The 17,386-nt window shown below is 40.5% G+C and overlaps 1 protein-coding gene across 1 annotated transcript in view; it reads left to right on the top strand.

Annotated features, from left to right (window-relative positions):
• The window catches only part of prdm16 (PR domain containing 16), a gene marked incomplete at its 3' end in the record, with an annotated part of 167,353 nt that overhangs the window by 139,482 nt on the left and 10,485 nt on the right, over nucleotides 1-17,386 (top strand). The window contains 2 exon segments of the mRNA XM_042213585.1: nucleotides 9,197-9,337; nucleotides 14,281-14,383. Of these exon segments, the coding sequence (XP_042069519.1) occupies nucleotides 9,197-9,337; nucleotides 14,281-14,383 (244 nt within the window).

Genomic DNA, 17,386 nt, shown 5'->3' with positions numbered 1-17,386 from the left:
ACAGACAAGGACACAGCAACTTTCTACAATGCTGCATTAAAATGGCTTTCTCCCAAAAGTGAAATTTAAAGAAGATGGTTGGAGACATGTGATGTCTTCTGTTTTGTGTCAATCTGCTTTGCTGAGATTCAAGGAATGAGGTAGCAGATAGGACAAATGCTGATTTGAAACTGAACAGCAACTGAATAAAAAATTGGAGGGAGGAGGGGAAGAAATCTGTCGGTTCTTCTTGAAATTGTCTGGTTTGGATCACTAGGAGCACGATTACGAATGAATAGATTTATCAGTGTGTATCTGTATCTGTGTGGCTTTGGTCTCTGCTTCCATTTCCCCTTCATCATTCTCCACAGTGTTATATAAACAAATAGCGAGGAAGTTTCCTTTTGCTGCCCGTTATCAAAACCTCTTATTACTACCATCTGCTGAAAATCTCATCCAGAGCTTACCTTGGAAGGACTCCTTTATTTAGGTGTTAATAAATAATTGAGTGTTACAAGTTCTGCAAATGTGTCCTAAACAGCACTTCCCTATTTGTGTGCGCACAGTTCCAGGAATTGTCCCATTTTGTGTTTCGCTTCCGATGTCAGTCAATAGCATGGAGGTCAAGTTGTGCCAGTGTTGAATGCCAGTTTCCTCTCCTCATTATTATTTCTTATTATTCTTGGCATGGATGTATAAGATTTGACTGATTTAGTTACTTTCTTTTTTTGTTAAGGAAACTTTAAAAAAAATCACCATCGTTAAGAAGAATATGATCAACAATGCTTATACATATTATTTGCTTAAATATGGAGATCACTGTTCTCATTAATATTTGACCAATATTTTGGTTGTTTTTATTTTAGCTTTTTAAGATTACAAAGCATAACAACATGTTTAAAGCTTTACATTATGCTACTTTTTTGGTTGTTGTTTTTGTGGTGGTAATATGTCCTGATTTCTTATACTTCAAAGATGTTAATTAAGTTCAATTAATTAATTAATTTGTGGCTAAATTCACAAATGTCCTTGTTCTGGTGACAGAGGCAAAGTTTTATAAGGATATTATGTATTTTCTATATTTTTGAGGTATAAGCATCCAGAGCATAACACTTAAAAGACAAATACAAATGAATGACACTTTAAAACATCTGTTATTCTAATTCTGTATATAAAATCTGAGACAAAGGCAACATTAGACATTGTAGTCAATAAACAACCACTTTGCTCAGTGTGTGTTCTTTCCAGCCACTAAACACATACTTTGCTCTTTCTTCCTTCCTCTTATTAAATATTTGGACAGACTTTGTGTTTTTCTTAAGCCTGTTAACAATTGTTGTAGCTGACTTTTAAACACTATAAACATTCTTTATTAAATGTATGATTTCTTTGACAGAGGCCACTATAAGAAAGCGTTTCCTCAGTCTGGCTCTAACTGATTCAGTGTGTGCGCTCCTGTTTGTCACACACATAAGTCTAGTTGTTATCCTTCAAACACCGCCGACAAAGTGTGTGACCCTGATGCACCGTTCATATATTTCCCCATTTGTGGTGCACCTGTTTCTCTATAATGAGCCAATATATCTCCTCACTAATTGCCCTAAATACATATCATAAAGACCTGCCTATAAAAGGCTGTGCAACAGTAAAACAGGCATAGTGTGATGGGAACTTCTGTGCACCCACACGAGCGCATATACATATACGCTGGACATATCATGTGACATAAAACACACGTGTACATGGGCAAAAAGTCACATACACCTGCATACATATGCAGGTATATATATATATGTATACATGCATGCACATTTACACACAAGCACACACACTCATCCAGCCTTTAACAAGGGGCTGTAAATAACACAAAGCCATTTCATTAACAAGGTCCAGCCCGAAAATTCACTGCCCCTCTTCTCTTAAAAACATGCACACTTCCTGTTTTAAGTTACCCTAACATGGCAACTCTGCACATGGCAACCTGCTCATTCAAATAAGCTGCAGGGGTGAGCAGGGGGAGACAGTGGCATGATGCAAAACAAAAAAAAATGCACTAAAGTTGCAGACGCATTATCACTGGCTTAACTCTTAAAAAGCTCCTATTCTCTTCCAGTTAGATATGTTGCCCATCAAAGTGTAAAACTAAATTTATTGGTTATGCATTTCATGATAAGTACTTGTTTGCGATTGACAGCCCAATAATGCAAAAATAAACAATGTCATAACTGCTGTAACTTTACAGTATGATAAAATGTGCCTCTGTAGTAGACGCAGAGTGAAGTTTTTTTGGCACAACTTCAGCTGCTTCCAAGGTGCACGGAGGAAAACGCCTAAAGACATCAAAACTCCAGCAACAGTTGCAGAATATAAAACAACTTTATTGCTAGACCAACATGTTTTGGTTTGTGGTCACTATGACCTTGTTGAAGGCCACAAGCAGAAGCACACTGGTTTAAACTTAGTTCTATATAGTATAGATTAGTATGGTACAGTACAGTATAACTGATACAACTGATTCTTGAACCTCTTGATAATATACTAATCCATATTTCTTCTCTCTCTATCCTCTCTTCTCTCTCTCTCTCTATCTCTCTCTCTCTCTCTCTCTCTCTCTCTATAATATTTATATATATATAGATATATATATATATATACATATATATTTAATATATATATGTTAATGTATGCATAATATTATATTATTCAGTCATTAGATTGCATTAGGTAATATTTACATATACATATACATATATTGAGCTATTGTAAAGAGCCAAACAAGAAACTGAAAAAGATTTGATGTCACCGTGATCAGACCAGTATTGGGGACACTGGGACTTTTTTTTTTAATGGCATGTTTTCAATGTCGCACATGCAGACTTACCACAAATGATAGCTGTGTGACGGTGATTGTAGAGACGCTGATTTAATAGGAGCAAGTCGGTTCATTAGTGAGCAGGTCCACATTCTGACACTCAAAATGCAAGCAGACACACACGCTCGCACTCTCACTCACACTACAACCCAGATGGCTTTTACAAGGCCCCAGGCCCTCTCTGGCCTGCCCGCCTAGTTTTTAATTATGTCGATGGCCGCCCTGGCCAGATAAAATGGGTCACATTTAACAAGCCTTCACTCACCTTCACACACACACACATACTGGCACACACTGCCACACCTCACATGCATGCATTTTACTAGTGATACAGCTAAAGCTCGCACAAAATACAGAAACGCACTTTTTTCAGTGGCATTCACCTGTGCCTTTGACAGAGACAAACTCTAAAGATGTGATATTCAGCATGGCCTCTTACCTCAATAAAATGTGTGTACTCCGTGCAGGCCTGAGTGTGTATGTGTGTGTGGATTTACAGCCTGTTTCCTTTTTAGCTGTCATTAGGCTGCCAGACATGGCTACACAGGTGTACGATTACCAGCATCAGTAATAAGCCTTACAGACACTCACACACACACACACACACACACACACTTAGACATTCACTCTATATTTAAAGGTCCAATCTATACTCACAGCAGGGCTCCTCCTGATGAAATACTCTGCCACTGACTCTCTTTGTTTGGACTCACTGATTTCAAAGTTTTATTGCTAAGTTATTGAACATGTGTTTTAATGCATTTATGGGTTTTGAAGAAAACATTTAAATAATGTTCGAATGTCACTGCAGTTATTAGCTATACCAGCTCATTCGTGGCCCGTCTGTTTATTTGTTACATTTTTTTTTCTCAGCACAAGTGAAGTGGTGTTTGTTTGTTTAAGAACAACGTGTGCATGAAAAGACAGGAAAGATGAGGCGCTGTGGTTCTGACAGATTAGGAGAAAAAGGAAAATGTGTGGTGTAGAGATGTGGAAGGCTGAAATCAATTTGTGCTGTTTGGACATAATCTCTGGCCTGACTATTTTTTTCTGGTTAAGAGGAATGAGTCATGCTTGACAAATACTGTCAACTTCATTGATCATGTTATTTCAGAGGAGTGCTGAAAAGAGCACATTTCTCTGGTTGGTTACAGTGCTTGGTGAAAATATCATTTTGAGCTAACTGACTTAGTTTTTTTTTTTAATTTCTTGTTATTTCTAATTTATCAATTTATCATTTTTAAGCATTTGATTTCATATAATTACTGTTATTTTTTTATTGGATCAAAATGCAGTCAGTAAGAGTTTGTGTGAGAAATGATGACAGTGTTCCTGATTGTTTTATATGTTTTATATTATAAAAAAATAAGAAATTTGTAAACATTGTTGTTAAAAAAGAACAGACAAGTGTATAAATGTGACAAAGGTGACACAAATAAAGAAGTAATAGTTGCTTTTTTTTAAATAATTTTTTATGACGAGGAACATTGGTTTATTTTGTTTACAACGTTTATTTGGGTACTAATAAATATTTCAACTCTCACGCTAACACATCAACAAATTTAGCGTCCCAATTTTACAGATATTATAAATAGTAACTTGAAATGCAATCACAGCTATATTTTTTTTTCATCACACCTCTTCATTTCCTCCTTCTCTTCTGTTTTGTTTTTCCACTTCCCTCACGGATCATCCTCACCCAGCTTAAGTCCACTGAAGTTTAATAAAATATGAAAAATTTCTTTTATTCCTTCCAGTCTTCTTTCTTCAGCGTAAGACGGTGCTCACTGGCAGGACCTCCTCCTGTGTCTCTCCACTTCTTACGTCCGCACACATAAACATGCACACAAATGTGGACAGACACACTCTTTTAGATCACTGAGTGATGTAGCATGGTAGGTTCTTCTCCGTAGGCCCCCATCCATCACACACACACACACACAGTCACACACACCCACATAAGAATGAGCACAAACACACTGGAAGCTGTCATGATCTGTACTCTATCAACCACTTTATTAGCCTGCCAGTCTGTGCGTGTGTGTGTGTTTGTGTGCATGTTAAGAGGCCTCCCAACTGGAAACAGACCCAGAAAGGATACACACCCAACACACACACTTCTTTATTTCTTGTTAGTCTTCCTGCACCTTAATTTGTAACACCTCTAACAACCAGCTCCGCAGCCCACTTCACAGCCACTCAATCTGTCACTGCTCAGTTTCTATGACTGTCCTTTTTCTCAGGGTGAAACAGAGTGTATTAATGTGTGTGTTCATATGTAATTATTTCTCTTTATACCACTTCTATTATCTACATCCACCATGGCCTTGTTTATATATTTAAAAATACATGTACAGCTGTAGAGAAGGAAGTTTTATTTCTACTTTGCGCTTGTTTTCACGCCAGGCTGCCCCCTGCCTCCTTTAAGTTGAACTGCACCCAATCCTCCATACCTTTCTTTTTCTTCGTTTATCTCTCTATCCTTCTTTTCTCTATATTTTCACACAAATCCAATCTAGATCAAGCAAGATCGATACTTAAAAAGAATCTGCTCCTTGTTCTTTCTTTTTCCTCCTTGAAACAATGTTTTTTCCATTTGTTGGCAACCTCCCCAAGACATTAGCAGATGAACCAGGAGAAAGTCTGCCATTCTCTACATGTTTAGAGTGCTTATTTCCATTTCCCAGAGCCAGAGAAACTTTCGATTCAAAGAAATCTTTCAGCTAACTTTTTTTTGAAAAAGATCCTGCTTAATTGCCTGGTTCCTTCTTTAATACCGGAACCAATGTGTTAGTTTTGTTGGTCTGAAAAATGGCAAATCAGTATGGCTCGCTCATCTCCTATCCTCCAAAAACCTTGAAACAAAAACAAACGTTTCTCTATTTTCTGGGAGGGGGGGTAAAAATAAAGAGCTCAAAACGAGAAAACCTTTTGGTCCTCTACCACACGTGTATACAAATGCATGCAAACAAGGGCGTGTTCACACGTTGAACACCACATCAGTGTGCAACGGAGCACTAAGATCACACTTTGTAAAAATATTCCCTCAGAGACATGCAATAACCCAGGAGTTATGTCTCACATGCTTCTATCTCAAGCTCACATCAAAATCACAATCACCACTGCACTCCGAGCTGCCATTTCCATTTTCTGTCCTTCGTCAAACAGAAAATAATATATACCTTGTCACCAACGTCTACCCGTACAAGCAACTTTCCGCCACTAATTCAGCCCAGTGCAGCACACACATCCGTCAGATATAACTGGCGGAGGAGAGGGCATGCCGAGACAGCCATTAAAGGTTCCTAGCTGTCAAAGGTTCCCCTTTGTGTTGTGAGGAGAGGTATAAGTGTCGTGCTCTTATCAGAGCTTCCTGTGGAGTTTGCTCTGCATCCTGTCCACTTAGAGCTGCTTCTCTTTCAGTGAAGTCTCATTGTGTCTCTGTGCACATGAATGTGTTGGTGTGTGTCTGTGTGTGCATGCTGTCAAGTGAGTCATTTTGTAATACTGTTCATAGTATAGGTCAAGTTCTGAAATTGCTTTTCTTAAAATGTTTTCAGTGAGAGTAGTACAGTATATCAGTGATGTAGAAGTAAATGAATGTGTGAACAAACATACTAGGTAAGATGGATCTTTGTCTTTTAAAAATACATTATTGTATGAATACAACTTCTACAATCTCAGTGATTAAATATAATTACAAAATCTACAAATACCAAAGCAATAAATAGATGGTTTTACAATAAACCGGTTAATTGTGTATGATCTTTGGTAAAAGATCGAAGGATATTCAAGAGAATCTTTAAGAGGTTGAGATCAAAATAATTTACCAGCTCATTCTCCTTTTGAACAAATGAGAAGAACTGAAAACTGAGTGATAAGATTAAGGCACAGCTACCATACATTCAGCGGAGATGGGTTTGGTAATATAAAGACTTTTTCTGATATCATTACAGCTACAGTGTCTGCATTCTAATCACTGAGAGAAGCTTTGGGGAAATCTTTGAGTAGCCGAGTTTTTTTTCCGCTTGCTTTGTTTGGTTGAAATTTGTTCACACGTGGAGTTGATGATTTCCAGCCGGGTCCTCCTCCTCCTCCTCCTCCATGTTACATGTGGATGGAGGAGGTTGAATGGGTGAAAAAAGGTAAAGGTAAATAAACAAACAATCAGCCGCAAGCTTGTTCTGGCTCTCCTTCTCTGTTGCCCCTCATTTGAAGCCTTATAAATCAGGCCTCCACCCCGAGACAGGGTGTTAGCAGGCCTCCCAGACTACACACATACAGGAACACACACAGGTCTGCTGCTCATTAAATCCACGATCAGATCTGTGTGTGTGTGTGTGTGTGTGAGAGAGAGAGAGTGATGTAGTAGAGTGTGTGTGTGGGGGGGGGGGACGACAAAATGAGAGGGTATGAATACAACTCTGCCCAACATGTAGACATTGCAGTGTTCACATGTGCATGTGCCCAAAAAGAAACTAATAACCGCACACACTCTACACCTGGATCGCAGCTTTTCTCCATGTGTTCATAAAACACCTAAGATACCTGTTGCAGCTACCTTGTAATCTCATGACAAGTGCACTTTGATTCCACCAGCAAATATATTGGGTGGAAGACTAGGTGAGCATGTCACTGACTGCTTTCACACACAAAATGAAGGCCTTGCCTTTGTCAGGCCAAGTGCTTGGACTTTAAAGTGCACAGTGAGGAGACAGTAGCTGTAGATCTGAGGAGCATGAGGAATAGAGAAGATTTTTTCATTGGCTTGTATATATATATATATATATATATATATATATATGGCTTTTGAATATCTGAGTGTGAGTTATAGGGAATGCATAGAAGCAACTGATTTGCAGTAAACTGTCTCTTTCCACACTCTTACAAACACACAACACACAACCAGCAGCTGCAGCTTTCATTCTAGCCTCGCTGAACGGGGTTTTCAAACACCTTTAGGTATTAATATGTATTTTCAGCCAAGGCGCTAACAGGCATCATTGTTCTAAAGAAGGCGCAGTTACTGTAGTTACTTCGGTAAACTCACACCTTGGCTTGAAAGTAGCACGGCAATGCTGTTACATCAAGCTGTTGCCTTAGCCGTGCATACATGCATTCGCCTAAAACAGTTGCCGTATTTGTACAAGCACGCACATGGCGTTTCTTCCACACCTCCATCCAGACCCTTTACATATTTGCTCAACAGACTTGGCACCTGCACCCCCGCCCACAAAAATACACCTTCCGCGTGCATTCAACAACAAGAACATAGGCCTTCACACTTTACGAGCTGGAGGGGAAAAAACATGAGCATGGCTTTAGAAAAGCAGGCAGTTAGAGAAGTTCGCGAACCTTGCACATCTAAAAATGTCAGAGGGTTTGTTGGTTCTTCTCCATCACACCTCGATTTCCTTCAGCAGGCATTTGACTGTGATTAGGAGTGCACCGTGTCATACTAGAAGTCAGGGCTGAACTCAAGCCAGGCTGATTGGTGGTTGTAATTAGAGGAGTTGCTCAGTCTCAGGCCAGGTCTTCCTGGAGGATTCACACAGGCTCACATCAGCTATGTGGAGAAGAGCCCGGTAGTTTCTGCCAGCTCCAGATTTCCCAGAACCGACCAACTTCACCAAGCAAACACAAATTTCCACCACCAAAGATTCCAGCAATTTCTGGTTCTGTTTCATATATGCGCAAATTTCTGTCTAATATTAAAAAAAATGAGAGTTTTATTGCAAAATTGCTGTCTTTCCAAAATTGTCATTATTTTGCATTTTACTTCAGGAATCAGTTTAGATTGGGAGCCTTTATTTCTCATTGCTATAAAGCTATAAAGCTATAAAGCATGGTTAGTTGCTCCTGGTTTTCCCCCTCACTCTTCACTTCACAATGACCCCTCTTCTGTTCTTCTGCTCCTCCTCTTCCTGCTCCACCACTACCTCCATCCTCCTTCATTCTCTGTGAAAGCAGGTAACATGAAACCCACTCTTGGAGTCTCAAGGGTCTGCAGGGGTTACAAAGGGTGATCAATATGTGCCAGGGAAAGTCTTTAGACAAGTAAAAGACACCGCCGTTTGTGTACTCCCTCCTCTTTTCCCTCTTTCCTCTTCTTGTTGTTGGGATTGACAAGGTTAGATGGCCCTAACACCCACTGACATGTTAGCTCTGTGTACCTTAAAGTTAAATGACATCAAACCCTTGGCCCACACACAAATATTTAATCCATGTAAACACACCAACTGCACAACTACACTAAAAATCACTTGATTAAATCAAGTCAATTGAATAGTCGTTGAAAAATTCTGTTTTTTATTTTTTAATATCTAACCTGTTGCTTTTCAACAGGTGGTGGATGACATGGGCAACGTGAAGTTTTCACTGGACACGGGACCAGATGCCGCCGGCAACAGCTGGCTCAAATACGTCCGCTCTGCCCCATCATTTGAGGAGCAGAACCTCGCCGCCTGTCATCTCACAGGAGACCAGGTGAGTGCCATGACAACATTGTCCAAGTTGAATCCGTTGTCCACATACGAAGGAAGTCGCACCACACTGAAATAGGCAGAGACGAGTGGGGGGTGGCAGTTATTCCTTCCCGTCTACTAAGAGTAAATGCTGGCTTTTTGTGTGTGAATGAGTGTTTTTGTGTGTGTGTGCTGGAGAAAAGTGTGTGCTAGTAATGACCAAGGAATGGCTTCATTGTGTGTCTGTGGCTGGGATGGTTGCCAGTGCTGTTAAGAACTGACCCATGTAAAGAGGCTGAGGAATAGTCTGACACTCCTGAGTCCCATAATAACCGTTATCCAAGGCGCAGTCTTCTTCTGTGGCGGCAGCAGTTTCTCTTTTTGCTTCTTATCACCCAAACACCCCCACCCACCACCCCCTTCTCGCTCTCTCTTTCTCTCTCAAACCTAAGCGAGCTGTATCGGATCCTTTTGGAAAGATGCCCAGCCATTGCCTATAAAACCCCAACTGCTTAACTAGGCCCTAACCCTAACCCCATGCAATGCGTGTACCACAACTTACACTGCTGCAACGTATTAGCATAATTCTCCGTTTCTGTTTATAACACAGAGACAGTTTTTTTTTCTTTTTGCTACATTTTGCTCTGCTGACTCTTGTCCCAGTTTCTGCAAATTAAATACTGGTGCTGTTACTTAATACGCATTTCACTGTCAATTCAATCTGCTTCCAAAGGAGAACCGAGGATGGGAATCTTAAGTGAGATGACACCAGAAGCTAAGCAGCATGACAGTAGCCAGATCCGCCCGTATGATTCGTCTGCGTGTTTCCACATTCTCGTCACTCCGCTCTCATTTGTTTTCTAATCCCTGCCTACGCGGCCCTTCCTGACTCCGTCTCCAGCCGCCTGTTCCTTGCCGACTCTGTCTCCTTTCTCTATCCTGGTGTCTTGATCTGCCACCTGTCACCCTGTCACACCAAGGGGACAGGCTGGTGTGTCCATTTAAGCTTCAGACATTAAGTCTGACCGATAGAGAGAAAGGGGGCTTGGTACCAGGCGTAAGAGACTGAACGCACGGGGGCCTCCGAGATTGACAAGCACCAATTGGCTGGCAACACCAGCCCGCCTAATCCTTTTAAGATTTTCACATCAGTGCCCCCTGCCACTGCCACACAATGTCAAAGAAAGAATCAGGGCACCAGAGAAAATTGTGGAGAATTATCGGACCACGAAAAGGCCACGTGCACGATTGCTTTTTGATGTGTTTTGCAGTTGTTTGTACTTAGCGAACGGCTTTTGCTTTTGTTTGCTTGCCCAGTTGTTTGGTGTAGTGGCTCGCAGGTATGACCCTATCATTTATTTACAAACACAACACAAACACACACACTCACACACACACTTATGTGCAGCCACTCAGTGCTAAAATGTATAATTTAAGAGACCATTCACTGATTTTCTTTTTTCTTTCTTTCTTTTTTTATAACTGCATGCACAATACATGAGTTTATGGAAATATGTGCACACTAGGCAAATTCAAATGCAGGCAGTAACCTTTTAAAGAGCAAGAGGAGAAGTTATGGGGTTGTTTGTCATTAATGATGCAAGATGAACAAATGTGTGCATGACTGATCATAATTCAGACATTTGTGGCCGTGCATTAATTTGGCATTGTTTTTATAGATTTGTCTCCATTCTGTCAGGTGATTCCACAACTTTCATTCAAAGTATTGTGGATTTCTTATTTTTTCTTATTTTTTCATTCGGATTGAATGTGGCTCTCTGTGTAAGCATCTACAGACAACTGTATCAGTTACATTCTTCTCAGTTAAAATCCATCCAAAATGTGTGCCTCTGTGTGTGTGCGTGCACCTAAGTGAGATTGTTCTCATTCATTTATAACCCCAAACAATTGGTCAAAATGGTTCTGCAAGTGTGCCCATTCACTTTTTCAAAGGCCAAGTTGCACTGAGAGGTGGAAACAGCTGAGAGAGCTATGAGTGGCATGTGAGATGGGTGGGTAGCTGATGGGGGGTTTAAGGAAAAGATGAACCTTGTCCACCTTCTTGTCAACTTTTCATCTTTTGTGTTTTGGAGTGAAGCCCTTTCCAGTGCTGTTTGATCTGCCCTTCTGCCCCTGGACGGATCCATCAATTCATAGAGACAAGCATGCATGTGCAAGTGTGTGTGTGTGTGTGTGTGTGTGTGTGTGTGTGTGTGTGTGCGCGCGCGCATGTGTATTAGGCCACAGTAGGGGATTGTTGTGGACCCCTATGGCTGGCATTGATCGATGAGGCATCTGTCTGCTGAACACTGGACAGAGATGGGAAGAGGTCAAGACAAGTCTATGTGATCAGACCTTACTGTAGGACACACAGAGAGAGAGAGAGAGAGAGAGAGAAAGAGAAAGAGAGACCGAGTAAGAGAAAAGGCAAAAGAAATATTCAAATTAGACATCCAAATATTAATTAAGAATGTAATTAAACCCTCTTAATTATTAACTGACTTGTATTCTTTGAAAGGAAAAAAAGTGTAATATTTTCTGATAATGTTGCAATTAATAATCTTGACATAAAACCGGGAAGATGTGTCATTAATATCATAAATTAAACTACACATAAAAGGGCTGCAACATAAATTAAGCATAAAAAATAGAAAATAAAAAAAGGACTTTTAGGGATATTGCGACGCTGTTCATTGTTTTTTACCTCAGTGCCCACACTCGTGTCTGAACAGGTTTTATTTGTTTTGTTTACCCGCTGTAAATACGATTTAATAAATATTTGAAAAATAATTCAGTAGCAATATCCGTAATCGATATATTTTTTTCGTCAAAATAACTTTACGACGTCACACAAGCCTCATAAAAATCGAAATTCTATTTTTTTTTATGTTTTATTAAAATGCGATCTTAAACCATTCAACTCTGTCAAATTTTCTTTTCTTCAACAATTCTTCTTTTTTTCTTTTAGATTAAAAAAAATCTAAGAGGTATTGAGATTATGCTCAGACCACAAAAGTGAAGCACGAAGCAAAACTTAAACTAAGAAAATAAATAAAAAAAATTAAAAGGCCTGCTGTGTGTCTGTGTGTCTATTTGCTTGTTTAAGCATGTGTTCGGCCTATAGTGTGTGTGTCTGTGTGTGTTTGTGTGTTAGAGTGACCGACAGAATGACTGCGAGTCTGTCAGGCTGCTTTATCTATTATTTACATCAATAGTAGATTTATCAAGCGGCCAAAGCGGCGGCTGGGATCGGAGATGCGGGGAGGGGTCTGTGCCGCAGATCCCTCAATCCTTTTGGCTGGAGATAAGACGAGGAGGAGTGGCCGACGGGTAACCGAGAGAGCACTAAGGGGCAACAGGGAATCACTAATGAGAGAGAGAGAGAGAGAGTCAGAGAGAGAGAGAGAGAGAGAGAGAGAGAGAGAGAGAAAGAGTGAGGGAGAGACTCATCATCATCATCAAAGACGCGCTCACTGACTAGATTAGAGAGTAACCCAGCAGAGGAGCGTCAGGCTTCATCCAACCAAACGGAGCGATCACCGACCGTCTACAGCTCTTCCCGACCGACCCGCGACCCCTTCTCCCCGGCCTTGTGCGCTCTAGCGCCCCGGTCCATCTCGGGCAGACCTACTATGGGTTGTGTCGCCAACTCCACCGGGACTGAAGTGCTACTGCAGCTGGAGGCTCTCCGCAGCGCCGCGCAACTTTCTCAACTGTTCCGTCTCACGGAGAAAAGAAAGGTCAGGTCGAAAAAGCATAGAGAGACAGTAGCCTATTTGTGGTAAATATAATACGCTGTAATAATAATAATAATAATAATAATAATAATAATAATAATAATAATAATAATAATAATAATAATAATAATAATGCGTGTAGTTTTCGTTGATTTTAGGCCTTTGCTCTTTGTCTCCTCTCTCTCATCTGACGAGCGCTAAGTCTGAAAAGTTACTTTCCCAGCCTCTCTGTATGTTTGTGTGTGTATGTGTCAAAGAGTGCTTCTGTCCTTCTTGTTGTGGTGACAGTGTACAGCTGGTGCAGAGCGCCCCCATGCGTTCACAGATCACGCCTGAAGTTGTTTGCGCTGTGTCATAATAATTGGGATGCACAGAGCTGCAACATGTAAAGAAGTGCCATGTAAAGATGATTATTTAAAAAAATAAACTTTGAATGTTAATTATCATCTTTATAATTTATTTATTTATTTATTTGTATTTTGTGAATCGAGATTTAAGCTCAGCTTGGTTTCCTGTACTGTTGGTTTAGGCCTCGGCTCTGACTTACCTTTAAATACTTCAACTTGAATCCGATTTCTGTTGTATTGAACGAAAACTGGGAAAAAATGAAACCCAAGTGTCCAGCAGTAAATTATGTCCGTGCACACTTGTCAAATGACCTCAATAAAGTGATTTGTCGCGTGCAGTTAAAGACCCGACATTTCCCGGTTTGCTGCAGCTGTAAAACAAAAACGCACGACAGAAGCGGGGCTGTTTATTTTTGCTATGACATTTTTTTTTGTAACAAATGCGTTTGTCTGGATTTCTTATATAATTCTTTCGGGTGTTTATTTATTTTTTAACAAGAGTGCAGATCACGTTTCCATCTGTAAGAGAAACCAACATTTAAGTATTTCCGTTCGTTTTATTTCACAAAGTTCGGGTAAATTTGCAATTAAACAAACAGCTGATTGTGTTGTGAAATAAAAGGGGGGGGGGGGTATGTTAGTAAAATGAATTGTTTAATGTTGTGAACAGATCAGAATCAATTATGTTCCAATAGGAGGATAATGTATCTTACCTTATATATTTGTAATACCCCCGTTACCAGCCATATTATTAGAATAATATTGGGTTTCACGCGGGCCCTGAGCTGCGACAGTAAATATATAGGGGGCCAGACGTATTAATCCTTTCCTGACCTAAGTTAAAGTCTCCCTTGCCTTTCTCTCTCTCTCTCTCTCTTCAGATTTATTATAAAGCTGTCCGGGACATTGAAGCAGGGGAGGAGCTCTTAGTGTATATGAAGGACGGTATTTTCCCTGAGGGATCCATGGCACCCAACCTACAAGGTAAGATTAATGCGCGTCATTAGCGCACGTTTTAAACAAACTCCAACCTGCATCCTGTGCCGCTTTCGCGGTCAACACACTCCATAACTGGAGGAAAAGACACCACTTCTCCCTCCAAGATTTTTTCCCTACTCAAGAAATGTGAATTATTCGAACCATAAATTTCCAGGATGGAATTAAATCCCGCATTAAAGCATATGGTTGAAGGCCGTTTTGGATCTGTCATTTAAAATAGGCTTGCCAATATAGAAAGGATACCCGTAAGAGTCTGGTCTGAATTGTGCTCTTTTACAATGCTGCAATATAATGGGCCTCTTTGCCTGAAATGCTGTATTAGGGCGTCAATTGGCACTTGTCATATTCCATCCTATGCGAGTAGAAATTTTCTGTTGACGGAAAGCTAAGATCAAACAGAAATTACTCGGTAGCCGTGCATATTATTAAGAACACATTATGGGAGCAAAGGGAGGAAAAAAACGTCCATAGGTGGAGCAAGAGGGGGAGATGGATTAATGGCGTTTAGTCGGGAAATATTAGTTAAAACGTTGACTCGTTTCAACCACCTCAGGTCTTCATCAGAGTGAAAACCTTCAAACAAACACCTTAGTGCTGGAAATGTAAGGAAATCGCCATAAAACGGACTGGCATCAGAACACTATTACTATCCTAAAAATGAAAATAAATAAACAATAGGGTGAAAATTGCAAGTCAAGAGTTTAATTAGTGTCTCCCCGGTGTGCAACTTTAAGAAGGCTGTTGGTTTGAGACGGTTTACAGTCTACTTCCTCGGTCAAACTTGGATATATAGGTATGAGGTTTCCGTTACAGCGGTTTTTTAGGCAGTCGGCCTTTCTGATGGATTGTTCATTGACTTCTTTTCCAGTCCCCCCACCTCAGCAGCCTGCCATTGTATTGGTGTTCAGCAAAACAGTCTAATCAGGAGTTTCCATTGAGATGGCATTGTATATTTATGTTCGCTCACTCTGCCTGCCTGGCGTTTCTCCGTGCGTCGAAGCGACTTCTCTGTAGCGATTTCAACCCCTGGGAATCCCGTGTTCCGACTGAAAAGAAAGGGGGAAAGATGCCTCTGTCTAACCTGTTTAAGTTGTTTCTGTGTGTAATTTAATTAGTGCTTAAAAATAATGAAGAGAAAGCTACAAAGCAGATCAGGTATGATCAGAAGCAATTTTGAGATTGAAAAATTACCTGTGAGTTAATTGAATATGCTAGAGCTTGAAGCTTTTTTAGTCTCATTGTTGAATTAGTTAAAGATTATACACAATATAAATAAAATCGTTCCCTTTATTTCTTTCTTTTAATACATTTCTGTGCATTTTATTATGACCCTTTCTTTAGATCTTGTGCCGTAAGTGCTTCGTTACACCTTCTTTTACACTGTCCTCTTGAAATTGGCTCACATTTCAAAGTGCGTCACATTTCTAGGTGCTCTCATCCACCCTTCTCCTCTCTGACTGGGTAACCTGATTCACTGTACTCACTGCCTTTCAACCGTGCCCGCCTATGTCAGACTGAATATGTCCAATATTTTATCTCGTAATCTAACTTGGACAGCTGTTCACTTTTCTTTCAAACTTTACTTAAGCGGAAAAGGGTCCGTAGTTCCGCTGCGTTTTCTTTAAACATCTTGGACTTATTGTGCCGAAGTGCTGTTGTCAGGTAACATTGTTTTGTTGTGTTTCCAGTCTTTCTGGAACCACAGATGAAAAAAAGAAAATCTGATTACTGTTACTTGTCATTGATTAGAAAATTGTGGAGGGAGAACAAGATGTTCGTGAGATGCTGTGCAGTTCACCAGCTCCCCACCACTACCCTGCATGATGCACAGTTTATGCACAGGTCTCCGTGCCAAAGATGAAGGGGGGGGAGGGGGGATACAGGAGCAAAGAAAGCTATATTATTGAAAAGAAGCAGATTGACATGTTGTAGGAGTGTGTCAAAGATGGAGCACGCTTATACATGATTTGTTGAATTCATCTGCCTGTAAGTATGCGCATGAGGGAGGCAGACAGAGAGAAAATTTCACCTGCCAAAATGTCTGTGTCAGGGCCAAAGTATTTGGCTTTGTGTGTTGTGTAAGAGAGAGCTGAAGCCACACAGAAAAGAACATGTAACATACAGATGGTTTAGTGTTTAAAGATGCTTACAGTATATGTGAATCAGCAACACTGAAATAGAAGGATGAGCAGCGATTCAAAGTCATCTCACCGTTGTGATGATCGCATCTGATTTGTTTTTCCTGTCTCCCTGCATTTGTGCGAGCAAGGGAGTGAGGCAGTGGGGTTGAGCAGGAGTTTGGCAGCGCAGCTCTGTTCTCTGTGTCCAGCTTATCGGAGAAGGAATTTGAAGTGGAGGACTTGAGGAGTCCCCTGAGACCTCACCCATGCTCCCAGATTAGCTGCTAAACTGCACATAATTGTGACTCCCTTCGTCTCCCAGAGAGCTATTAGTCTCCACTTTAACCTCCCCACCCCCCTCCACAAAACCCACACAAGCCAGACTTGCTGAAAAAACACAGGCACACCGAAATGCACATGCAAGTACCTTTGCATATGTGCATCCTAACATTCAAGCACGCACCTGAGTGTCCTTTTAGGTGTTTCCTTTCATCTTTTATTACTTGTGTTCCTTTTTCCTAGAGGGTACTTGAAGGTCCTTGCTGTATATGAACCATGTCTTTATTTTATTTTTATTTTTTGTCCAAAATATTTTCCACTCTTAAATGTCGCAGACAAAAATTATTTTGAGTTGTTTGTGCTGCAGAGGCAATCATACCCAACCCTCTCACAGTAAAATGCTCGCTCCCTATGAAATACGTCCACACAGTGGTGTCAAAGTGGCTAGTTAGTTTAGTGTTTGAGCTCTGTGTAATGGTCCATTGACCAGAAGGTCATTTATCCTTCTCCCCAAGGTTAGACACATTGATGTTGCTACACTAATGCCCTTTTAATGTGTCCAAGAAGTTCCAGCTGGATAAACGGCCAC

This window comes from Haplochromis burtoni, unplaced genomic scaffold, assembly GCF_018398535.1.
Source record: "Haplochromis burtoni strain Fernald_Lab_line unplaced genomic scaffold, NCSU_Asbu1 Contig_458, whole genome shotgun sequence".
NCBI classification, from domain to species: Eukaryota; Metazoa; Chordata; class Actinopteri; order Cichliformes; family Cichlidae; genus Haplochromis; species Haplochromis burtoni.
This window is presented reverse-complemented; position numbering and strand designations above follow the sequence as displayed.